Consider the following 26372-nt stretch of genomic DNA (forward strand, 5'->3'; position numbering starts at 1 on the left):
ACCTATAAGCTATCCGAAGTGAGATCTTGATTTCAATCCTGTTACAACTAGCGGAATATTTATTATTGCTCAATATATGAAATGGAAATCAATTGCTTGCTCGTACAGGTCATAGAGCAAATCCTTGAATTGCATTAATTATGTTTCTGACATGCTGTGAACTCTGAAAGCAATCAATATTTGTGCACTGTGAGACAAATGTCTGCTAAGGAGCTCCTCGTGAATAAGAAGCGACAGGGATGTAAAGAGAAGCACTAATTTTACTGAACAAGCATCGTTAACCCCTTGTCTGAGCACTGTGAATGCTGGTTGGCACAGAAAACCCCATAGCATTGTACAGACCGTCCAAAGACCATGGGACAGAAAAGATTAAACGGTGATTTTGAAATGTCGAGTGAGTGCTAGATATGTGTATGAAAGGTGGTGAGAGTGTGCTTCAAAGGCCTGCAAATCCCAGAAACAGACGTGAAGAATGATAAATAGTACAGATCTTGGAAGACAATGGGTAATTACAAAGTAGATGTAGACAGAGTGTGCTTCAAAGGCCTGCAGATCTCAGAAACAGATGAAAGGGTTGGTGCAATATAGTGCTAACCCACACAATAGTCATTTTGAGATAATCGCTGTTGAATGTTTGGAAAGTCCATACATTGTACATTAATAAAACATGAATGCATGCATTTTTACCATCTTATTGGTTGAATTCAAATACTAAGTATGATATTTTCATTGAGGTTAGAGTGAAGGGTAAGGGGTAAGGATTATGAAAATGCATGTAACTCAATTTTGACAAAAGTGTGGGTTAGCACTATATTGCACCGACTCCTTCAGATGTAAAGAATGGAGGTTGTGAAAGATAATATGTAATTACATAGTAGACACAAATAGACTATGATTGCATATTTCATAATCAAAGACATCGGTATGATAATTGTACCATTGCCCCCTAGAGAATCCATTTGGTATGAGCAGGGTTCATCATAATCAGTCTGGATCCAGTAAGACCTGCCTAATCAAATACACTGTGTGCAGTGTAAATATTTGATCACTGATATGATTGATTGTATAGTGAAGTAATGGTGTTGCAGTAAATTCTTTGAATTTACAATGTATGCCTGAACTTTATTTAGAAAATTTGGTTCATAGAAGACAACCACTGAGCCATCATTCTTCTGTCGAAACATTTGAACGACAATATCAGTAGGCATTACATAATTTCTTTATTTACTTCTTACTATGAATGAATTGAAAAGGTCAGGATAATCTATTTAGTATGATCAACAGTAATCTACACTGTATTTCTAAAGGAATGAATGTGGTATGAATGTATACATGTAAACTCTACTATGACTTACAACAAGTCAAAGACACCAAGTTGATATATAGAGCCAACAACATTAAGTGTAATATGAGCAACCCATACACCTTCTTTGTTTTTATAATGCCACAGTTTTGCTACATCCTCTTTCATATTGTAAGAAGATATTAAATATATGCGAGTATCAGTGAACCCTGTAAAGGTGTGCATTTTGCTCACCATGTTTATGGTTTAGCTCTAGATAATGTTTTTCTGTGATAGTCGGCTTTGGTAGTCACTATCACTAAGGCAGGTACCTTATAAACACAGTTGACTGATGTAGGCTGATAGCCAATCCTATGGATAAGTTACAAGTGTAGGTGACATATCTGAACATGATGTTCCCATCTTAAAAATCAATCCAACTCCAAGACCTTGGTCTTTGATGTCCCTCTGAAAATCAATCATGATTAGCATGGGAAATTTTAATGCACTATTACAATTTCTAATTTATTCTAGCTGTATTAGAATGAAGGGGTTGTTTAATAGGGAAGTAGGTTTCCTTGAAAGATTCTTGATATTTAATGATCCCAGAAATATTCTGTGCTCCTTGTCAAAATGATGACCATCTATTAAAACAAATGAGACTTCTCCCTCAGATGCTTTGTTTTCCCCATTGCAATAGAAAATGCATAGTGTCATTCTTAGTGTGGACATGGGCAGTTTTAAAGGGATCGTATAGTTTTAGTTGAGACTTAACTTCAAGTTTTTATCATTTTTTGGTGAGATAGTGAGAAACCTCTTATGAAATATGAAAGGGCATGTAATTCCATGAGGATTTCAACATTTGATGAAAATTGATTTCGAAATGGCTGAGATATCCAAAACAGAGTGATCATTGTGATAAAGTGTGGGACCCACATTTTATTGCAATTGTTTTGTTTTACTTTGTTTTTGGATGTTTCAGCTATTCCAAACCCGATTTTTATCAAATAAACTTTGAATTCCTCTTAGAATGGTATGCTCTGTACAATTTCATACGTGTTTTCTTGGTATCTCGCAAAAAAAGTTAAAGCCCAATTTTCATCTCCACCAATACTGTACCATCCCTTTAAGCTTTGAAACAACCTGTCATTAGCTTTTAAATCAAAGTATGCAACTTTAGTGTCACAAAACCATGTAAATAATGTACCTAAAGCTGTAAAATGTACACTGGCAGTCTATGTGTAAAGCCACTACTTGGTACAGCGTACAAATGTACATTGTACGTGTACGTACAGTGTGTGTGGGAACGGGAGCTTTGTGTCATTTAACATAATATGCAGGTACCTAGTCTTTTTCAAAGACCTTCATGCTGTTTTCACCACCACTAATAAGACATAACCTCATGTCATTTAGCTCATCAAATGTGTACATTTCAGAAAATGTTATTTCTTTTTTCTCAGTTGATTATATATGCCTGTTCCCAATACTTCCCTTGTTTTCAAAGCGATAGTGCATTAATCATATTGCCCAATATGATATGTGATGGTTCATATCAAACTAACTTGCGGAGATCAGGTGACTAGAATTTGAAAGGCCCATCTTGGGGGTACATGCCTCCATTTCATTGCTCTACCCTGGAAACATTAACAAGCTTTTTTCTATTCACTAATTGTAGGATACTCAGATTTAATGAACACTTTGGTGCTGTCAGGTGGATGTGCTGGTAAGCACGAGTCAGTTTAATGTAGGATTCCATGAAAAATCATATCACAGATACTTATTAATGAATTTAAAACAGACTTTCTTGTTGGTACAAACGACCTTTTTCCACTCGTGATGCACAAAGTGAAACTCCAAAATACGTAGCTCATTGTGTGTGACGTAAGTTGAAGCTATTAAAAGGATGTCACTCAGTGCTGTACTGAGGTATTGAATGTGGGCATTATGTGAACTGATCTGTGAGTGTGGGCATTATTTGTGAACCAGGAGAAATACTGTATACGCTATAATTTTCGCGTACATAAATTTTCGCGAATTGCCGCTGTCACACATTTTCGCGAGTGGTTAAATTCGCGATTGGGGGACCAGAGAAAATATGAAGTGGCAAAGAAAGTGTGAATTTTCAACTTACTAGCAAATAAGAATGATACTAGTTATACACTGCATGAAAAAAATTTACCAAACTCTGCGAACTAGTAAGTTAGAATTCAACATTTTTTGAAGTGGTGAAGTCCATCGCGCTAGATTTCTGACGAGTGGTCCCCTTGCGATAATGGATTGGCTCTCTACAGTATTCGTAAGTAGACGTGGACGTGCTATATGTACGTAAACAAGCTTAGCCAGTATGGTCTGTTCGGTAAGCCATGACATGGTATACTAGTACTGAAATGTTCGTATTTAAAGGGAAGGTAAACCCAAAAAGCAATGTGGATTGAGTGAAAGCAGCAACATTAGTAGAACACATCAGTGAAAGTTTGAGGAAAATCGGACAATCAATGCAAAAGTTATGAATCTTTAAAGTTTTGGTGTTGGAACCGCTGGATGAGGAGACTACTAGAGGATATGACGTATGAGTGGACAACAATACAAAGAAAATATAAAGGAAATTCAACAAAAATTCACTTTTCTAGAATTATGAAAGAGCAATGGACCAACCTCTGTCAGAAAGCAGGGGGAATAATTGCTACCCTTAACATATGTCAATGTCAAGCTGATGGAATTTGTAATTTTCATGAAAAATTGATTATTGTAGAATTCTCTTTATATTTTCTTGGTATTGTTGTCCACTCATACGTCATAACCTCTAGTAGTCTCCTCGTCCAGCGGTTCCAACACCAAAACTTTAAAAATTCATAACTTTTGCATCGATTGTCCGATTTTCTTCAAACTTTCACTGATGTGTTCTACTAATGTTGCTGCTTTCACTCAATCCACATTGCTCTTGGGGTTTATCTTCCCTTTAATCAAGGCAAGGGATTCATTTTGGAAGGTAATATTTTCGCGTGTTGTTGATTTCGCGAATAGCTCCCGACTCGCGAAATTCGCGAAAATAAAACCCCCGCAAAATATATAGCGTATACAGTATACTGGCACATCTTTCCTCATGAATGATTCACTCAGACACATAACCAATGATCAATGGGATTGCAACATTCACCTATCAATTCTTCATCAATAACAAATACACATGGATTTCAGCCTCTGTGGATAGTGTGCTGCTGTTGTTGCTGTTGTTGTTGTTGTTGTTGTTGTTGTTTGTTGTTGTTGTTGTTGTTGTTGTTGTTGTTGTTGTTGTTGTTGTTGTTGTTGTTGTTGTTGTTGTTGTTGTTGTTGTTGTTGTTGTTGTTGTTGTTGTTGTTGTTGTTGTTGTTGTTGTTGTTGTCGTCGTCGTTGTTGTTGTTGTTGTTGTTTTTAGTCACAGACGGCTGGCAGTGAATTCAGTCAAATTAAAAAAAAAAAAAAAAGAGATTAGTAGTGGGTAATTCAAAGGCCCTCTTCCTGCTACTTGCCTCTCACTGGTGGCTTGCCTCCCTCTCATGTGAGGGCCATCACAGCACTTCTCATGCAATTAGTATACCTCAGGAGGGCTGTTGGCAGAGACTAGCTAGTACCCTGACCTGGCTCCAGTTACCTGTCATAAAAGTCTCCAGCAGCGCATTGAATATCACTTTGCATACAGTCAGAAAACCCTTTATAAATGACAACTGGTGTACAGCTAGTGTCATAGATATACCTCTATTGTAGTGTACAATGAATGCTATTTAAAAAAAAATGGCTGTGAAGGCAATAAAGCTGTGTTCAAATGGTAAAAGTCCAAGTGTTTTTCATCCAGACAAAAGATTCTGGACCCCAGCTATGACCATTAAAGGGATCGTATAGCTTTAGTTGAGACCTAACCTAGGTTTCTAACATTTTTTGGTGAGATAATGAGAACCTCTTATGAAATATGAAAGAGCAAGGACTTCCAAGAGGGATTCAACATTTATTTCATGAAAATTGGTTTTAAAATGGCTGAGATATCCAAAACAAAGCAATCCTAATATAAGGTGGATCCCACCTTTATCCCTGTATTTTACTTTGTGTTTGGATGTCTCTGCCATTCCATAACCGATTTTCATCTAATAGATTTTATATCCCTCTTAGAATGGTATGCTCTCTGTTATTTCATGAGTGGTTTCTTGATATCTCGCAAAAAGTTAAAAGCCCAATCCTCATCTCTACATTGTACCAATACTATACCATCCCTTTACACTCAGCTCTTCAAGTCAGTTTATGTTCAGTGACTTGTTGTAGATGTGAAACCTTTCTCAGTGATTTAAAACATACTTTTGATAGAGACTACATTGTCTGTAACACATTGTCTATTTAACAAACAAGCAATTAGGCATATCTAATAACAAAAATGTTTGTAGAACTAATTAACTGTTTGCTTAGTTCAAGGAAGTGCTAAAAGAGTGTTTCAGTTGAACTCTTTTAAATTATAATGCCATGAGATACTTTGATTATATACCATTCTGGTGTCATGTGACAGTTACTATGTCACATGATCACTGAATTGTGTGCTGTTGCTTCCCGTCACAGTCACATGATCCAGACAGTTAGTCTGTGTGAGAGAAGCACACCCTGTGACATACTGATAAATGTCTTCTCAGCCAGGATTACAATGTTGTACCCTTCTATATTGGTTTCCAATATGACAAGACGTGGTGATCAATAGCTTGTATGGAATTGTTCTTCTTCAAATTAGCTTTTGTCATGGGGAGAATAGTTCCATCAATCAGTTAAGATGTGTAAAGATAGTGCACATTAATTTGATGCTGTAAGAATAAACATGATATTTTCGCAGAGGGAAGACAAAATTTCATAGATTTTTGAGTAGACACACATTGATTGGTCTAGGCCATTATCTTGCATAGCTTTTAGAATTCCTTTGAAATGTGTGTGCTGTATTGGTAGTTCATAGTATCTTTATGGATCATGATTTTGATATAGATCACATACTTTGATCATGTAACAAAAGATGTTGTAATAAGCATGTCGTATGAGATGCACAACGTTGTGTGAAATGACTGCAATGCCCTTAACACGTTGAGGATGAGTCCCGAGTATACTTAGGCAAGTGTATATGGGAAAAGCATGTTGTAGCAAAATCAAACCGTCCTCAACAGGTTATCAGTGTGCACACACACCTTACAGTACAACACCATTACATCATTATTCCTTCATTGGTCTCCTCAGGTTTCTTTGAGAAAGAAGTGACTACCAGTGGTATCTCCATCTTGAACACAGGAGAAAACCCTAATGCACCTGCTCCGAGGGAAATGATTGACCTTGAGGTAAGCAGGAGGGTGTTTTTTGCTCTCCTAGTAAACAGATTTGTAATAATTCAATGTTACTGTTCTTAGAAGTCATCCATAAAGATTGCATGTTTTCTCACATTACATATAAAACACAAGGGGATGTATCATTGATGTGTAGCACAGTTGTAAAAGTATAGAGAGAGTTGAGTACTTGACATGTGTAAAATGATCACCAACATTCTACTTGGAATTTGTGTGTCATTACTAAAGCACATGTACACGTAAGTCCCTTTCAGAGAGATATAGAAAACTATCTTTTGAAGGGAAAGAAGAAAAAGATGAAACCACACACTGAAACCCTTGATATTATGTTTTACAGTCGACAATCTCTCAGAGGTACAACAAGTGTGACATGCTGTGTGATTACTTGATATGAGCCTGTTAAATATGAATCTATGAATTGTGGTTTACTTTCCAGAGGGAATGCTAGATTTTTCTCAGTCACCTTAATACCTGATGCCAGGGCCATCTGATAGCATTTGGACTTTGTTACCAAACCTCACCCAGTATTCCTTCAGGGGCACAGGGCACCCTATATTTCTCTTTGAATGAATGAATATGATACCTACCCTTTTTATGGGCACTGCAATGAAAGAAATGTCAACTGAGTCAGACATTGAATAGTGACTGTGATCTCATGCATGTAGCCAACATCTTTAAAATAACTCATCAACTTTGAATGGCGTGTTTTCTTAGAAATGGGTACGAGTAACAATCAAAGACCCTCCAGGAGAAACACAACAGGAGGACTATGCATTTTTTTATGTGTACAAAAGCCACCACCATAAACTTTTGGTTTCATTAAACATAGGTTAATTTACCAAATATATATTTCTCTTCATATTGGTACTCTTTCCTCTGAAAAGAAGTGCACAAAGCTTTCACAATGATGAAACTTTACTTATATGAATTAGTCTGATTCTCAAGCCTAAAAAGAATTGATTAATACAAACTTCTTGCAGATATACTAGTTTCAGTTTAGGGAGTCAGAAGGATGTAAATCAGCACAAGTCAGTGCTTTTAGGATTTTGCTTTTTTTTTTTTTTACTCTCAAATGCTAGTCTGCTGTATGTTGCACATGTATGCCAAAGTGAAATGTAGCATGATGTGGATTGTTATTGTGCCTTTCCAGACAGCTTATCTTCCCTTTGCAGCAATGCATTCTTGAAACTCGTGATAGCGTCTCTCTGTCTGTCCACTAGTGTCCAGTGGTCAATACCACTCTTAGCGAGAGCCAATGTCAAATCATACCTTTCTGGCAGAAAGGCATATTAATGCTGGAGGATTTCCTGGTTATTATCCTCATCGTTAGACTCATTTTTCGATGCCCTTGAGGTGTTTAACTCTGTATGTGCCACGTTCGACCACCCGACTGAATCGATGGCATGCCAAGTTTGCATATTCTGCTCAAATGCACAAACCCGCCCAAACCGATCGATAAATTGCCCAACACCACAATACAATGAAAGCATTTCTCGCGGTTCCATTTCTGTCACATATAGCACACATTTTATGTGATGCTCGAATATCAGGCGGTGTTCCCTACTGGATTTGCGAATAAATTCTAACTTTCTGTCACTGTTTTGTGTGCAAAAGTGATGCCTCAGGTACAACAATTTAGCTACTGGTCATTTGAAAGAAAAATAATCACATAATTTGTCATTTAATTTACATCCAATCAAAGCTTGACATTTTTTCTACAACTTTTCTCATTGCATGTCAAAGGTATCAAAGTTTTAAAAAGTTACATAGATTTGAAAAACAGAATATTTTCTCAATGCATGACTATGTTGCTGTCTCAGAATAATGCACATGGCACAAAGGAGGTTTCCATCATGGCACATAAAGAGTTAATAGTAGAAACTTGCTTGATGTACTCATTCCCACCCCCTCTTCCCCCATCCACCCATTCTCCAGGCATGTTTCGAGAAGCTGGAAAACGAACTGAAGGAGGTGAACACCAACCAGGAGGCCCTGATGAGAAATTTCCTGGAACTGACGGAGCTCAAACACATCCTGAAGAACACTCAGACCTTCTTCCAAGAGGTAGGGGTCATAGGTCAGACTCAAACCCTGAAAAAAAAAATCAAAAACCAGTACACATTTGATGAGACAATGAATATATGTTTTGTAAACTTAAAATTGTACACCTGCAGTGAATATGACAACAACTTACTTCTCCTACTGGTCAGAATAAGCTTTGGGATGAAGGTTCCATATTTTGAATGGACAGGTCGTCAGTTGAGAATGATAAGGGCGTTAAGTTGCCACTAAAGTCATAGTGCCGAGGCACCTTAATGCCCTTATCATTCTCACCCAGTGAAATGACCATTCACTTTACTTACCCAACAGTAAGTTTGAGTTGCCCTTTTTAATAGCAAGCAGGCAAGCTGTGCTAATGGCAACATGACCTACTGGGGTCTATGAAGCAAGATACCAGGAAGTCCAGTAAAAGCTAGTAATGATGGATTTGGTCATAAGTATCACTTTCAGTATCAAATCACAGCATCAGTGCATAAGGGCCTAAGTGTGTTATACAACCTTCTTGTTCCTGACTAAGAGAGCCATGTTTGCTTTGTTGCTGTATTATGTTGTGATTTGTTGATCTTTATTGAAATGCATTGTGTCACAAACTGTAATCTTTGTGTCACCTTGTAGGGAAACAGACCTGAGGAAGGATTTGGCTTCTCTGATATGCAGCTTGGGTAAGTTGATTTGACAACATGCCAAGAGAATTATTTTGTGTAAGACAAGTTGAAAAATGAACATACACATCAAGTAGAGCTGTCAAGTCTCCCTTGATTCAGCAGGGGACTCCCTAAAAATGTTAATATCTCTTCATGCAGGTCCTGACAAACGAATCTCAAAATCTTCCTGATTCAGGAGTGCCCATTGAGGGGCATGGAGATACATGTACCTGCAAATTTATGCAGATTGTATAGTGCACACCTCTTAATGCGTAGAATCTGTTTCGCCCTATCAGTGATTTTCGTCAAGAAATTATTGCATACATGTACATGTGTAATTTCTGAAATTATACATAGTATTTTGGTTAGGCTGCGACTGGCTGCGACTGGCTGGCTGCGACTGGCTGGAATGCTCCCCAGGGAGTGGAGAATGAGCACTGTTATAGTGCTGGTTGGAAATAATGTATCCAGTGACCGGGGTAATAATAGTCTGTAAAGTGCATTGAAACCCTGAAGTGTGTGAAATGCGCTATATAAAAACCAGCTATTATTATTATTATTATTATTAGGTTTGTCACTGGTGTGATTCGACGTGAGCGAATCCCGGCCTTTGAGCAGATGCTGTGGCGGGTTTGCCGTGGCAACGTGTTCCTCCGTCAGGCCGAGATCCAGGAGTCTCTCAAAGATCCAAGCACTGTGAGTCAGGAATCCCATTTTCTTTGCTCATTTTTCCACTAATGAATTATATTCATTTCTGGTCAGTTTTCTTCTGTTTGCGTTTGTTACATACTGAAAAAGCTGCATCACTTCGGTGATCCCTCGCATTTATCCCAAAGTTGAATTATCCTTCGGGTTTATGCCAGCTTCGAGTCTGTACGTGTGTGTCACACACAAACACACTGCTATAGCTTCTTACCATTGGAGCATTGAGAATTAAGGGTTTCTGGGACGAACACTGAACTAAGGCTTTCTACATAGCTCGGTCCGTAGAGCACCGGGCAAGCATCCGGAGGTCGCGGGTTCTGATCCCGATGGAATCCCATTTTCTTTGCTTATTTTTCCACTAAACGATTATCGATTAGTTAACAAATCAATGACTGTATGATTTTCTCTTTATTGTCACATTCGTTATGATTTGATGTCAAATACTCAGAATTTTTACAATTATCTTGCATGTACCAAACAGTTATTGTTTGCCTCTCAGACTTCCCAAGTTTATTGAAAAGGGGTCTATGACTAGTTTTTGTTATATACCTCATATATAGATTGCTCTCATCTGATTGGTTAAAAGTGGAGTCATGAAAATAGCTGTGCCCCATTTTTGATCAAAATGACGTCGTGATTTACTGTGCCCGGGGCATAGAATCAACTGTGCCCTGTAAATAGGTTTGGAGACAGTCGCAACCCCGTACACATAGATTACTCATATGTACGCACCAATGATACGATCGCCGTGCTGTCGATCAGCGTTGATTACGAGTGCTGTAAAAGAGACTAGAATCTACATTTTCGGTATCTAAATTTCGGAATCTATATTTTCGGTATATAAATCAAATAATGACAGCTTGATATTCGGAGCACAGTTAAAATTATGTAGGACCTCGGTGATGTGAAAACCATAACTATGCCCTCAGCTTTGCTTCGGGCATAGTTATGGTTTTCACATCACCTTGGGCCCATAATTTTAATTGTGCCCCTCATAGCAATCATTATTTGTGTACTAATCACCTCTCACCCCTTAACCCTTTGTATGTTTTGAGTGCTGAGTGTCACAGTAAACCCCATAGCAATGTACACACTGGTCATAGTCCCTGGCACAGAAATGGGTAATAAAATAAATGTATGGTAAGAGTGTAGTTCTGAAGGACATTTGATTCTGATTGAACTTTTTTCTCAGGTGTATTTGTGGTACCTGCTTATTTAAAAGTTTAGTCAGGGGTAACCCACTGATTCTTACAGTCTGTGGACCACAGACTTTCAATTATTATTGCATAATGCCATCCCCTCCCCCCCCCCCCCCCCCCACACCCAAAAAAGAAAAAGAAAAAAAAAAGAAAAAGAAGAAGAAGCAAATCACAGACTCTAACGATGTTTGAAAACTTGGAGATTTAAGAGTACATAGTTTTATATACTGGTGATGTATCAAAGGGACAGACTTGTTCAACCGTCATGTGCCTACCCACTTCAATTGTAGCCTCTAATAGATGATTTCTTAGTACAGGTGTAAGTTTGGTTAACCCCTAACAACCTTACATTATTACTCAAGTTATGCCACCCACTCAGGCAGTAGTAGTGTCATGATCCCTCATGAATGCCAAGGGGATACAATGATTAAGGGAGTACCCCTGGCCCTTGGTACATAATCCTGTTATACTGACAGTTTTCAATAATCTCAGTCAGTCTGTGTTGATTGGTGAATGTGCAAATGAAGCACCGGGGGGATTTCGGTGACAGACTAGCATTAACCAGTCAGAGCATTTTGATTTTAAGATATAAGAGTATGAAATAGGAATGCATAAATGTTACATTATTGGAAACTGTGACTGTTAGGAATCATAATCTGTACAAATAAGATGTAGTTGACTGTGACTCTGATTCCAGTGTGACCCACCTGTGTAGTCTTGTAAAATTCCACACGAGGTATAAAGGTTACATTCTGTAGACTGATGTCATAGTTTGCACACAGCCATATCAGCACCCAATGAGATTTTCATTGACAGTGGAAAACTAATGCAGTCGCCCAGATTGTGTACTCTATGATAATCACCTAATTAATGAATAATCTGTGGATAGAGTACATTGTCCAATCACGTTATCTTATTGTGTATCCACGGGTTGTGCATTCTCTATTGTGCAAAGAGATAATGGGTGATTGCCATTTTCTGCCATGTTTATAGGCTCTTGCATGTGTAGACAAGGTGCAGAAAGTCAGACATATTGGCACAAGTATGTTGTCACAATTCTTTTGAATCATTTGTTGCAGCCTCCACTGTTATTTAATGTTGAACCAACTTCTGTAGGAATGTGTACTTTAATGGTGGGAGAATTTAGAGGTAAAGCCTTAGTTGGTTGAAGTTGGGATTGAAGCAATGTTCTAGCGCATGAAGTGGTAAAATTTGTCACTGGTCACTTGCCAGTACAGAATTGTTCATGTTTTTGGTCCCTGAACTTTTAGAATACCCTTTTTTATCTGTCATATTGCTTGTCAACTCCTCCATAACATTAAGCACATACTGTGTACTATGAATTGATGTGTTAATGTGAGTATTTTGCCTATTACAGGAGTTCAAGAATTAGCAAAACACAAAATATGCTTTTTGCCTTCAGATTATGTTTTTAATGTGCATTAGGTATGATTTTTTTTTTTTTAATCTACAGAGGTTGGAAACCCTGCATTGCGGTACTGACGTGTAGTTGTACTCATTGAAGACCCAAGTGAATAAATTCAGTGCATCCCACCAGTCCATGACCACGTTAGTTTTCTTCAGAGGAAATAGTTTCACCTGAATTCTTCATTTGACTATTAAAAGCTTTGTTGTGTTTGCTTCAAAAAAGGACAAAAACAGAAATAGATATTGTTTGTAAATTTTCACATGAAATGATAGGTACCATTTTCACATTCCTCTTTCATTTAGGTTGTATGTACAATTGTTCCAGAGGAGAGTTGAATGTTTAAAGTGAATTCTTCGTGTGAGGTCAGTTTTGTCAGTTGGAAGGGTTACCATAGCAAAACAACAACAACAACAACAAATTAAAGACACTTTTGTTTGCAGGTATGCATAAGGGTATTTTCATCATGAATATTGGCATTTTATGGGTTTGAATTGATATTTTATGTCATTTTTGTTCGTTAGGGAGAAGAGGTGTGGAAGTCAGTCTTCATCATCTTCTTCCAAGGAGACCAACTCAAGATTCGAGTCAAGAAAATCTGTGAGGGGTGAGTGCTTTGAATAGGATGTACTCCTTGGAAATAAGAGCATTTGGGCTGTCTGATTCTGTGCTCTAATGAATTAACTTCCTACTGAAAGATTGATGACAACATGTGTATATTCTTTCCTAGTCATGACTGTATCATTACCTTGATATGTTCTACAGATATTGGCAGGTGACTTTTCTTTGATAGTAATAATGTGCACCATTCGAAACTAAAAACAAAAGGTGTAACTACTATAGATCAAGATAAATTATGTTATGTAGATATCATCATAGAGCCTCGTAATCCCTCGGCCTAAGGGTACCCCAAATTTAAACATGTTTGTGTGTCTGTGTGTGTATATGTGTATGAGAACAAATGATACAGTGTGTTGTCTTCATTCCTATAAAATTGTTTTAAAGACTATGATGCAAGCAAGAAGTGATTATAGGCTGTTTTATTGGATTGTGATTGATTGGTTTCGACGGGTTCACTACAGTGCATGTACGTGTCAATATTTAATGTTTTAATCTTGTAGTGTATATTGGATGTTAAATAGAAATTTTAGTGCAGTATTATACAGTTTATATGTTGACTTTGCAAGAGGTTTTTGTAATACCTGGTAGTGTCAATAGACCTTGAATGAGATGCACCTCCATGAAAATTGGAGCGATATTTGAGTGCAAAGCATACTGACCTTGACACTAGTACATCACATGCACGAAAAGAAGTTATAGGTTGATAGTAGCTCTTTATTGTAATATGTTCGCTTTGTTGTATTGAGTGTTTGTGGAAAGCAAACAAAGAGAATACATGCAATTCAAAGATACAAAACGAAATCACTTCCATTTTATAGGATACTATGCACACATGAGATCTTTTATATCCTGCTGTATGTTTGCCGTTTAGGTGTGCATTGTACACTCTGAGAGGAAATTCACAGCAAAGATCGTAAAACTGATAACTTCTACAGCCAAAGCAGTTTGTGTTACATGTGTCAAAATTGTCAATCTCTATTTTGTAGAGAGTAGGATGTTTAAACATACAATGAAAACTTTCTAACAATACCTGGGAGCTCTCACACAACATTATCTTCTTGAGATATAAGATACATCACTACTCAACAAAGATATATGTATTGTCTTGTTTTGTTTTAGTAGTAACTTTCCATTTCAAACCTGTTTTACTTGTTTGTATGCTTCTTTTTGTCTTGTTGTGTGTTGCTGTCATCATATATCAAACCACTACAGTTTGTTTGTTATTTTTTTCGTTTTCATACCTTTGAGTTTTTCTGTTGTCTTCCCTCAGATTCCGTGCCACCCTTTACCCTTGTAACGAGACAGCAGCTGAGAGGAATGAAACATCCATTGCTGTCCTCACCAGGCTTGAAGACCTGCAAAAGGTATTTCACTGTTAGTCCAGTCTTCGCTCACCCCTCTTTTTTCTACATATGTCAAAAGAACTTACATATTATCCATATGTATGAATGATGTCATTGTTAGTAGCATCTGTAGTTTATGAGGAGAGAAAATCAGAGGTTCACAATGTTGAGAAGTACTCAGAGTTTCTCATTCTGTGCTAACTGGCTACAATACATGTCAGCAAATTGTACACCGTACACACATTTTTCAGTGGTACTATGACAATTTGTGCTCTTCCATTGTTCATAGCTTTGCAGTTTGGTGTATAATAATTGTGTACATAATCCTTTTGTCTGGCATATACAGTGTACTCGTGTATGTGTCTTTGCATAGTATTCATGTTTGCTGGTGCATGTGACCTGGCAGTCTGTGTTAGCCCCTATTTTTTATGTCACAGCAGATGTGTAAGCTTGTATAATTAAGATGCTAGTGTAAATGAAAGTATGCGATCTAGTGTGTGCTGGTGTAGGTGGATATGGCGGCCTCAGTTAATTCTCCCCTGAACACTCTACCCTGCCAGGTCTTGAGCCAGACTGAGGAGCATCGCCAGCGCCTGCTGACCCTGGCAGCCAAGAGCCTACGGGTGTGGCTGATCAAGGTGCGCAAGCTGAAGGCCATCTACCACACCCTGAACCTCTTCAACCTGGATGTCACCCAGAAATGTCTCATTGCTGAGTGCTGGTGCCCTGTCACCGACCTAGACTCCATTAAGCTGGCCCTTCGGAGAGGAACTGTGAGTTTGAGACAGAAGGACACTTTTCAGGGAGTGGTATACTGTAAAACAAGAAATTTCTGCATGCATAAAACTTTCATGATTTTTGCAAGTAGCCAAGATTTGCAAGGTAAAATGCATGTGAAAGTCTTGTCTACATAAAACATTGAGTGCCAGTGGCAGTTCACAAAAGTTTCATGCTGTTAAAGAAGCTGTTGGCTCTGATTCTTGAAGGTTCAATGCTGCAAATATTTCTGATTTTACAGCATGCCATATTCTGTGTGTGGACACAAAGCACCCCTGAATGACGTTGTCAGGTCTTGTTCTGGAGGAACCTTTTATGGGACATTCATCTTTTCATCTTAGCACAGAAGGCTGATTCACTGTGATACATTTCACTCTCAATGCAATAAGAAGACGAGGGATTGAAACGTAGCTTATTCAAAATAGAGTTATACAAATTCAAAATCTTTATGTATTGCTGGGACAAAATTGTTTCATCATTAATAATCATAAAATTTATGTGGAAAAATGTTGAGAATGACGTATTTCATCTGCACTTTTTATGAATTTTAATCTGTAATTGGTGTGTCCTTACTGTTGATGCTGTCTTCTGGGTGTGATGCGCACTTGTTCAGCACCCACTTGAAGCTTGTCCTGTGATAACATTCACTTTCACTGTTTGTGTTCACTCGGTGTTGACTTGACAGGAGGCTAGTGGATCCAGTGTGCCATCCATTCTGAATCGCATCGACACGGATGAGGAGCCGCCCACCTACAACAAGACCAACCGCTTCACCAAGGTCTTTCAGAGCCTGGTGGATGCGTATGGGGTGGCCAACTACAGGGAGGTTAACCCAGGTAACGCTGCAATGGAAGGTCCATGTCAGTTTAACCCTTTGTATGCCCAGGCACTAAGCCTGTAACTTGCTAAGCTCTTTCATTAGCATGCCGTGATCCATCCCAAACTTGACCTAGCAAGCTCACTCGGGTGTAGCAGTGTGCCTCAGTCTAACAGGAAGCCCATCGTGACACAATGGGGATTAGGGGGATTAGGTAATCTCTAGTCATTAATAGTTTCCAGGCAGATGTGCCAATGGGCAAAGGAAGCTCCCCATTGTTATGTGCCAATCTGCAAGCGAAGAAGAGTAAAGGTTAAAGTTGACTCTGATCTTTAGAATATGATAAAACAAATAACTGGATGTTTTATATGATAAGATATTATAATGTATGAAAGTTCCAAGAATTCAAACTTAAACATGCTTTCAAGAAACAGTAATTGCAACCTCGTGTATAAAGTTGGTAAGGTGATGATGTTAAGTGCCTTATAATAGTTTGATAAAACTTAGGCATATTAAGTCATGCTCGGTAAGCTCAGTATACTCAGACTTAGGATGTTCTGGTAATTGTGCTTTTAGCAACAGCTGGTACACAAATGATGGAGTGACCTACCTTAATCTCCTGATTACAAACATTATTCTGTTTCTGTGGCTGAACTTTGGTGTAAGGGAAAGTCTTTACACTGGGGATTAATATTTATGATTGAACAAAAAAGAAAAAATGAAAAAAAAAAAGAAGCTTCCACTCGTTACATTAAAGATATGTAGCAATTTGCATTACAGATTATCTATAATTGTGAGCGTGTGTCAGTATCAGTATTAGACTTTGTAATTTATGGTATTGATTACCTGTATGAGAAATTCCCATATCTATGGGATATGGACCCTGCTTTCAGTACACATGATTATGTAACCTTGTTCCCTTTCCCTCTCCTACCAGCCCCCTTCACCTTCATCACATACCCGTTCCTGTTTGCTGTCATGTACGGTGACTGCGGCCACGGTTTCCTCCTCTTCCTCTTCGGTCTCTGGCTGGTGGTCAGAGAGAAACAACTCTACGCTGCTCTGGCCAACCATGAGGTCAGTGCAGTCAGCTGGACACAAGTTTGATGACCACTTCCTATTAAAGTAGTCAAGTAGATAGAAATCTCTTTGATTTGCTTAATAAAGAGCAGCAAGTGTAGATAGGTAACTTACCAACCTTAGGAAGACTCTATACAATGCAATGCATCTCGTGACCTGCTAGAGCATATTCCTTGCATTGCACTGGTTTGTTATCCACCAAATATAATTTTTTCTACAGTAGTTGTTTAGCTCTGATTATTTTTCTTGTTTTTCGTCAGAATGGTACTTGTTTAATTTTCTTTCACTTCTTTTAGTTTGCCACATGTCACTGTTTAATGTCTCCTTTCCATGTGGAAAATTAACAGATTTTGTCACATTTAATTCCATGCCAATCAAACAGGCATCAGTGAGCATGCATTTTACATGGGGCAAGTTTTAAAATATTGATTAAAAACACAGACTTGCTATCTAGAACCCTCTACCTGCTGGTTAACTTGACCTTTGACCCAATCCTTTTTTACCATGACTACCAGATGTTTGGGATGCTGTACAGTGGACGATACGTAATCATGATGATGGGGATCTTCTCCGTCTACACGGGACTCATCTACAACGACTGTCTCTCCAAGTCTATCAAGATCTTTAGTTCCACCTGGAACGTGTCCAACATGAATTACAGGTATGATGAACACAGAGAGATAGAACAAAGCAATACATTTCATCAATAGCTTTTACTCATTTGTGTGCAGGAAAATGGATATTGAGTTCTGCGAACTTTCATTGTATATATTTAGCAGATGTGTAATCTGCAAATGTATGCATAAGCAGTTTGGTAGTTGTATTCTTCAGATCATCAAAGAGTATACATGGTCATGGAATATAGAGAACTACTTGAGTAAAGACTTTCATGTAAAAATATATACTTTCATTTCTAACAGGTTCAACTGGAAAGACTGATTGGCAGTTTTTAAGGGAAAACAAGATTTATCTCTTTTAGTTCGAGTGGGCAAAAGTTTCTATGCACAGGCTTAGTAAATGTGTCATTATTTTGATAGAAAGTAGTAAACGTGTCATTATTTTGATGAAAAGTTTGCATTCATATACGTACTTAGAAGAAATAATATATTGATGTAACAGTACATTTTTAAAATATATTTTCTATATAAGTACAGATATGCGTGCTGTTCCTACCGCAGGCACTCTTGCGCCAGAGTATAGCACATGATGGTATCGTGCTCTGTAAATGTACATTATCATATAATTGTTGCAGACTAAAAGGAATAGTGACACTTACCTAGGAATGAAAGGGCCTACTTGTTTTATGTTTGTACTTTGTAGATTTAAGAAAAAAACAAATCATTTTTATCACAAAGGTTATCAATTTCATGCTTTTATTTACCCTACTTGTAAAAAGTCATCTATTGTTATGTTGTGGGGTAACAGTTTGTTGTTGTTGTTGATTTAAAGAAAGAAAGAAGAGAGAGAAAAAAAAATGGGGCCCTATACAAATGATTTGCCCCAGACAGCACTTAACATAAGACAAACATTATAAATCTTAGAGAGATATAAATAAGAATATTAAATATACCAAGTCTCCACGAGGGAGCTCATATCGTCTCCACGAGGGAGCTCATATTGTCTCCACAAAGGAGCTCACTAAGTCTCCTTGGGGGAGCTCATATTGTCTCCACAAAGGAGCTCATTAAGTAACAGTTTGCAACAAAACAATGTATCCTACGAAGTACTGTTCATGGAAATTTCATTCATGAAGTATGGTAGTGTAAAACATTAAAATGTAAAATACTTCTCATATTTGATTGTGTGCTTCTGGTGGTTTTGAAGAAAAGAACTATAAGTAGACTTCTCTTTGACTAAAAGTTCTGATAAGAATACTGTCTTCCTCTCCTCAGTGATGCCCTGTTGAATCAAGATACCTCGCTCCAGATCAACCCTGTCTACACTCAAACTGGTGTCTATCCATTCGGGATCGATCCTGTGAGTCAGCTTTCTTATTCTTTCCAAATACAAAAGTATGACTGTGAACTTGACAAACTGGATCACTTCAAAGCCACACTCAAAAGTCACATTTTTCACCATGCATTCAATTGCTAACTCTCTTGGAGGAGTCTGTGCCTTTGAATGTTTCTATAATAGATATCTGGCGCTATACAAATGCTGTGGATCATCATCATCATATTTTGTACTGTGCTGATGTCATTGTCACAACTGGCAGGAAAAAGGTCCTCTGAAGGATTGAGGTGGCAAAACTGTTCTCTTCTCTTCTACATATAAAAGCAGAACCGCACCAGCATTGTAGCAACTTTCATTGCTAGCTTGGAATAAAGCTACAAACTGACTGGGAAGATTGCGCATTGTCGAATGAATCTTGTGTGCTCAGTGTGTGTCCTGTTATAGAAAAGATGAACATGTGATGGGCAGCAGCCAGGAAAGAACTAAGAGAGGATGAGTTTTTGGTTGAGTCTGCAGTAACTGCAAACCTCTGCATGAAACAGGCCCCTGAAGTCTTGCAAATTTAGCTTCAATGTGTAATAGAGAGCACTCAACAGTGCCAGTGTTTAATGAGTTGCACTGCTGTCACCTGAGACATGACAAACCTATACTGGGGAGGCTTCTGCAGGCCCGGGGCTAACTCTGTATCTCTTTCTTGCCATATCCCCATACTCACTGGTCATTCCCTCACAGATGTGGCAGCTGGCAGCCAACCAGATCAACTTCCTCAACTCCTACAAGATGAAGCTCTCCGTCATCCTGGGCATCAGTCAGATGACCTTTGGCGTTGTCCTCAGCCTCTTCAACCACAGGTCAGTTCAAGCTTGACCGTTGTCATTGCATTCAATTCTCATTTTGGATGCCTCGTACTGGTTTAAGGTGACAGGTGGCTCAGTTGGTAGCATGTCTGCCTTGCAATCTAATGGCCGGTGAGTCTAGCTGAGGGATATAGTCATCCCATTCCATTTAGTCACAGGCTGATAGTTCTGTTCCACTTCACTCCCATCACAGAGCAGGTTGCAAACCCAGTGAAGTGGTCTTTCCCTCATACACACAAGAAACGAGTGAAAGAAACGAGTGAGAGATGCGGACCCTTCCCTTATAGCCCCAGGGCCCCATTTCTTTAGGATACTTTTGCTACTATTGCACAACATGCATTTCCCATAGATGCTTGCCCAAGTATACTTGAGACTCGTCGTCAACGGGTCAAGAAAGTGATTAATAGTGATGATATCCGCAGTGCATTTTCCCTGAAGTAGAGAATTAATCAGTAAGTGAATGAATGAATTAATGAAGGTATGTTGATCTTTGTGCAGGTATTTCAAGAAGCGGCTGAATGTATGGTGTGAGTTTGTGCCCCAGATGATATTCATGGTCTCAATCTTTGGCTACCTGGTCATCCTCATCTTTGTCAAGTGGCTGGTGTACAATGCCTCCAACTCTGGCGACGCCCCAAGTCTCATCCTCACCCTCATTAACATGGGTCTCTTTGTTGCTCCAGCTCCGCCCATGTTTGCTGGACAGGTGGGTGTAACACAGCCCTCATGAGGCCAGTATTTTATCAAAGTCAATGGTATCTTTTAGGGTTGTTGTTGTTTTCACTATCCCTCAGTGAACAAAGATTATCTAAGCTCCTAATTCATTATTGTATTACCTTGGCATTTATGAGAAATTGTGGAATTGTTATGCAGCAGTGGAATGTCTTAAACTTTTCATTAAAAATAATTACTATCTCAAAAAATTAAGAACCTTCCTTTTAGTTTGAAAAAAAGAAGAGTTGATTGAAGACACATCAGTGAATGTTTCAATGTTTGACTGCTTGTCAATTACCATTATGGTACTGTGAATAGACATGTATCTGAAGAATGGTCATATTACTTGTAGAATGTTATGTATGCTTATTTTGTTTTTATTACAAACTGAATAAATATGAAAACCCCTCTACTGGTTTCAAGGTGTGTTTGAATTTGTTTCTTAAAAGGATCAGTACTTTATTCCATCACTGCATTTAATCCCCAGTTTTACAGAAAGTGGTCTCTTGCACATGCTGCTTCTTCACTTTGGAATATTATCTCATCGTATTTTAATTTAAAGGACCTCTCACAATTCCCAAGTTCAAAACTACTTGAAGATGTATTTATTCAAGAAGCATTTTGAATGAGTTATGTGTGCATTTCAGGGGCAGATCCAGGAGTTCCGTAAGGGAAGGCACCTTTACAACATTAAGGGGGGCGCACGCCCCCCCCCCAAAAAAAAAAAAAAAAAACCAAACAAAATTCTTTTCATTTCTTCTGTTTCAACAAAAAATAAAGAGTGGGCGCGCGCCCAGTGCACCCTCCTCTGGATCCGCCACTGGTGCATTTGATAACATCTTTTCGTCCTTCCATTTTTCATCCTTAAAGCGCATAGAGATGCAATGGTAGTGCTATGCACTATACTGCACTATAAAAGCATTGTAGTATTTGTTCATTTATTTTGTTTACTGATGCTCAATGTATCTATATCTTGGCGCGTAACAAATGTATGTTAAACTGAATCGTGTATCTCTACTCTCACCCACAGGCCCAGCTACAGATCTTCCTTGTTTTGGTAGCAATCTCGTGTATACCGTGGATGCTGGCCATCAAACCTGCCATCATTTACTTCCAGCGCAAAAACAGATACATGGTGGTAAGTGTTTTAAACGCACAAAATGCTTAACACAGGTGATACTAATAATGGTGTGCCATTTATTTCTTAGATGTGTTCTTCGTGCTGCAAATGTAGTGTGATGTCAACGCAGCAAAAGAAGGAACAAGTCAAAAAAGTTGAAAAAACATTAATAATCCTTGTTTATGAAAAGTCACATAACTTTTTTTCATTCATGTACATACATTGTACATAGGTCTGCATTTAATTCTTTGTTTGCCATGATGCAAACCCCCTGTATGTCATATCACTCTGAGATTGCAATGCACAAGAGCTTTTGGAAAGCATGTAACTTTTTGTGGAAGCATTTCTGCTCAGAATGCAGTAGAGCAAAATTCTACAGGAAATCCCTAGCCCTGCTGTAATGTACAATGTCATGACTAAGCTGTAGCCATTTTTCTTGCGATTGACCATTATTTAAAACATTGATTGTTTTGAGGGTGGTTGGGACTTTGAGCAAAATATGCGAAGTTGGCAAACCATCAACTTAGTCGGGCATGGGAACTTGGCACACAAAAAGGTGAGAAGTGCAAACTTCTTTGTATTGTTTTCCACAGCTGTCTAGCACAGAGTGAAAACTGATACTCTGATATTGGTGCTCTTTGTAATAGATTTCAATGAACTGTCTATAGTGTAATCTATAGCTTATTGTGTGAATGTCCTTTAGTATCACCAGAGCACCCGTCACATTTAGGGTTTCGCTCTCTATGTGTAGAAAGATACCAAAGGGGGAAAAAACTGAAAACAAAACAACAACATAAACATGAATGGAGGCTTTGTATTTGTTCTGGGATGTTACTTCCCTATTACTGCAGACCAAAAACTATTCCTATTCTTATTCCTGTGATTTCTACATCTATTCCTAACTTTCACATTCATATCTTTCAGTTTTATTAATCCATTTTTCATGGTTGTGCTGCTAAGATTTCCCTGATAACAATTTCTATCGTTGCAACTGATTGACAAATTGCCCTACATCGATGTACAGTGTAAATAAGCACTGAATTGATCAGTGTTTTAATACATACTCGAGCAGGATTCGAACCTCCAACCTTCCGATCTCCGTCATCTCCACTAGACCTCAGAATTTCTGCCCGACAGCAAGTGTAGGTTCTAATCCATGAAGCATGTGGCTGGTACTGTGTAATTATTCAAATTCTTAACACTTGCTGTCGGGCGAAAGCTCAGTGGTCATGGGGAGATGAAGCCTGTCTGGAGATCAGGAGGTCGTAGGTTCGAATCCCGCTCGAGTATGTGCGCCCATGATATTTTATCGTGGCTACTACTATTAAAATTACTGATCAATTCAGTGCTTAAATAATACGTCAATGTAGGGCAATTTGTCAGTCATTTGCAATGAAAACATCTCGACGGAAGAATTTCATGAATGTGAATATTTTTATCACCTGTGAGAACAGATTACACGCTTGTGAAAAAATTCCTGCCACGCATCCATTTATTAAACTAGATTGAATTTATTGAATATGCATTCAACAAGTCTACTATACATGAGCTGGTTGGGTGAGATTTAAGATCAGCTTAACCTGTTCCTTACGGGAACCTGGTATACCAGATTCCTTAGATGAAGACAGAGTGCCTGGCACAGAGTGCTTTTGTGGCCAAGATTCATGTTTCTTTGTGTTGTAATGCCACGAAAAATGGGTTTGATAAAAGGATAACAGTTTATTCTACAAGCATTTGTTCCCTTTCTGTTGGAAAAATGTGTTTATGACAGTGTTATTTACCCTTTTTTTCTGATTTAGTTTCCACTTGCTCTGCTATAAAACTCGTATGAACATGAACATAGCGATCAAAGCTGAGCTCAGAAGATTTCTGTGTTCCCTGACTCCAGTCTTCCCATTCAGGTGCCTAGTTTTGTGTAGAACAAAAGAGTCTGTGAGCCCATCAGCGCATGCTCTATTCATACCTTCCATCCGATCGATATGTTCATTGTTCGGTGACACATGTAGTTGACTGTGGATAGAGGAAACATGTACCGCTTGACTGCTTCTGCACTGGTGGATTACCAACCTGTCTGTTCTCTGGCGACGTGCAAAGAGAATCTCGTTTGGGGGCATTAAAGGCACTCAGAGAATTGCAGAAGGAATGAGTTAATAGAGTATCCAATACTCTCAAGACTCCCTGAGCTAGTACATGTAGGATGCTCATTTCCTTCTATGCTCACCATCTTTATGTCAGTGAGAGAAAGAGATTATTAAACCCTTTGAGTGCAGATTGGCACAGAAAATCCCACAGGGTTCTACACACTGTCAAGAGTCCCTTGTACAGAAAGGGTTAATTTGTTTGTTTGTTAGAAATTGTAGATCAGCAGTTGCAATCTTGTTTACTAGATATACAGAGCGTGACACCTAATGAAAGTCTGTTAAAGCATATCATCATGCCTTCAAACAAAAAACTGTGAAAGCCTTTCTGACTTAGGAATTATTATGGTTTATTGTAACACTCATCTCCCTGCAAGATCTTTGTAGCCTCTCTTATTTATTATGTATGCGCGTGTTTGCTCGGTAGTATATCCACATTTAATTAAAGGACTCTGCATAGAAATGTTGGTTTAAAAATTGGCTGAAAATGGAATGATGCTCAAATTTTGGATACTGTTTCTATGCTCTTTTATATCCACCCTGTAATACAGATGCGCCATGACCCAGGCGCTGCGGACAGCAGTGGACTAATGACCTCTGACACGACGGCGGTCATCAACCAGGATGAGCTGGCGATAAATAACAGTGACCCCGAGGAACCGGAGCTACCCAGACAGGAAGAGATGGCTGTCGCAGAGGAAGAGGTCAGTTTCAGCTAAGGCCCTCTCCTGTCCCTCTCCCAAATAAAATTGTTGTATTAAGGGTGTGTACAGTTCTGGTCGAGGTGAGGATTTAGCTTTTAACTTTTGGCGAGATATTCAGAAACCGCTCTATGAGATGTCAAAGAACATGCAATTCTAAGGGGTATCAAAAGTTTATTTGATGAAAATCGGTTTTGAAATGGCTGAGATATCCAAAAACAAGGGGAAACAAAGAGATCCTAATAAAAGGCGTGGCCTGTAGTCTTTTATTATTATCACTTTTTTTGATATCTCAGCCTTTTGAAAACCAATTTTCTTCAAATAAATGTTGAATCCTTCTTAGAATTACATGCTCTTTCATATTTCATATGAGGTTTCTCATTATCTCACTTAGGAATGTTCAAAACATGAATCCCTACCTCAACCAGTACTGTACAGTCCCTTTAGCATTACCCATCCAACCCCATCACATATGATTGTGCTGCCTTTGCAGTCAAGTTTGTTGTGCAGAAAAATCCATAAGTGTTACGGAAAGAATAGTTGTTTTCTCATTGGAAAATAATATGTACGTGAAGTGGTTTCAACGAGAATTTAACCAAAATAACCCACAGTAGTAAATACATATTTTGTTTTAGCCTACGGCAAGACGGTTTTTGTTTGTTTGTTTTTCTCCGTATTAGTAGACAGAAGTCACAAAGAGCCATGAACATGCAGTATTTCATGATATCGACATTTTGTAGCATTTCATACTCTACTGAATTAGTGTAGTAGAAGCAACAGGCAAATATTTCTTTAACATATCAAAATATGCACAGAAAAGCTTTCAACAACAAACATAATGAACTTCACTGAACTTGTCTTAACTGAGAAAACAAATTGTTTGAAAGTTTCTCCTTTACAACACACAAGCCATACCAGTTTTATAAAGAACAAACAACTAAACTGAATAAAAGTTTAGTATGAGGATGCTTGCATTGATATAAGAATAATTATATGAGTATACCTTAAAGAGAGAGGCAGAGAGAGAGAGAGAGCAAGGGGGGGGGGGGGGAGAGACAGAGTAAAAATATTTCAGACAACATTTATAGTTGATGCATTATATCTTCATTTTGTCTGTTATAGGAGAGGAAACATTGTCAAGCTACATTTATATTCACCAGTATATTTTGTACATCACAACTTTTTCTCTCTCCTTCTAAACCAGTTGGATATAGGAGAACTGTGTGTCTATCAGGCCATTCACACCATAGAGTACTGTCTGGGATGCATCTCCCACACTGCTTCTTACCTACGACTCTGGGCTCTCAGCTTGGCCCATGCTGGTAAGATTTTTAGATCAGTATACTTGGAGAAAGTACTATGATTTGAGATAAAAGTGGATAGTATGTGTACATTTAATCTTGTTTTCCACTGAGCTTCATTGTCTGAATTGGAAAGATATTAGACGTAATATAACAGACATACATGAACAAATGATATATGCCATAGATACATCCTGTTGCATGGTCTACTCTGTCTTGGACATTTTCACCAAGTAGTAGGGAGTAATAGCGGTAGAACTGTGTCTTTTAGGCCATTTGTGACATAGAGTA

General features: G+C 38.3%; 1 protein-coding gene across 1 annotated transcript in view; it reads left to right on the forward strand.

The window, feature by feature from the left end:
- Positions 1-26372, forward strand: part of LOC139724197 (V-type proton ATPase 116 kDa subunit a 1-like) — a 32158-nt gene that overhangs the window by 1876 nt on the left and 3910 nt on the right. The window contains exons 3-18 of the mRNA XM_071635341.1: positions 6521-6618; positions 8560-8688; positions 9301-9347; positions 9899-10025; positions 13184-13266; positions 14551-14644; positions 15184-15396; positions 16086-16236; positions 17155-17294; positions 17813-17958; positions 19190-19274; positions 19983-20101; positions 20606-20813; positions 21852-21959; positions 24631-24783; positions 25985-26102. Of these exons, the coding sequence (XP_071491442.1) occupies positions 6521-6618; positions 8560-8688; positions 9301-9347; positions 9899-10025; positions 13184-13266; positions 14551-14644; positions 15184-15396; positions 16086-16236; positions 17155-17294; positions 17813-17958; positions 19190-19274; positions 19983-20101; positions 20606-20813; positions 21852-21959; positions 24631-24783; positions 25985-26102 (2019 nt within the window). The remainder of the gene's footprint in view (positions 1-6520; positions 6619-8559; positions 8689-9300; positions 9348-9898; positions 10026-13183; positions 13267-14550; positions 14645-15183; positions 15397-16085; positions 16237-17154; positions 17295-17812; positions 17959-19189; positions 19275-19982; positions 20102-20605; positions 20814-21851; positions 21960-24630; positions 24784-25984; positions 26103-26372) is intronic.

The sequence above is a fragment of the Diadema antillarum genome, unplaced genomic scaffold, assembly GCF_040938485.1.
Source record: "Diadema antillarum isolate AM-2024a unplaced genomic scaffold, OU_Dant_1.0 scf00000208, whole genome shotgun sequence".
NCBI classification, from domain to species: domain Eukaryota; kingdom Metazoa; phylum Echinodermata; class Echinoidea; order Diadematoida; family Diadematidae; genus Diadema; species Diadema antillarum.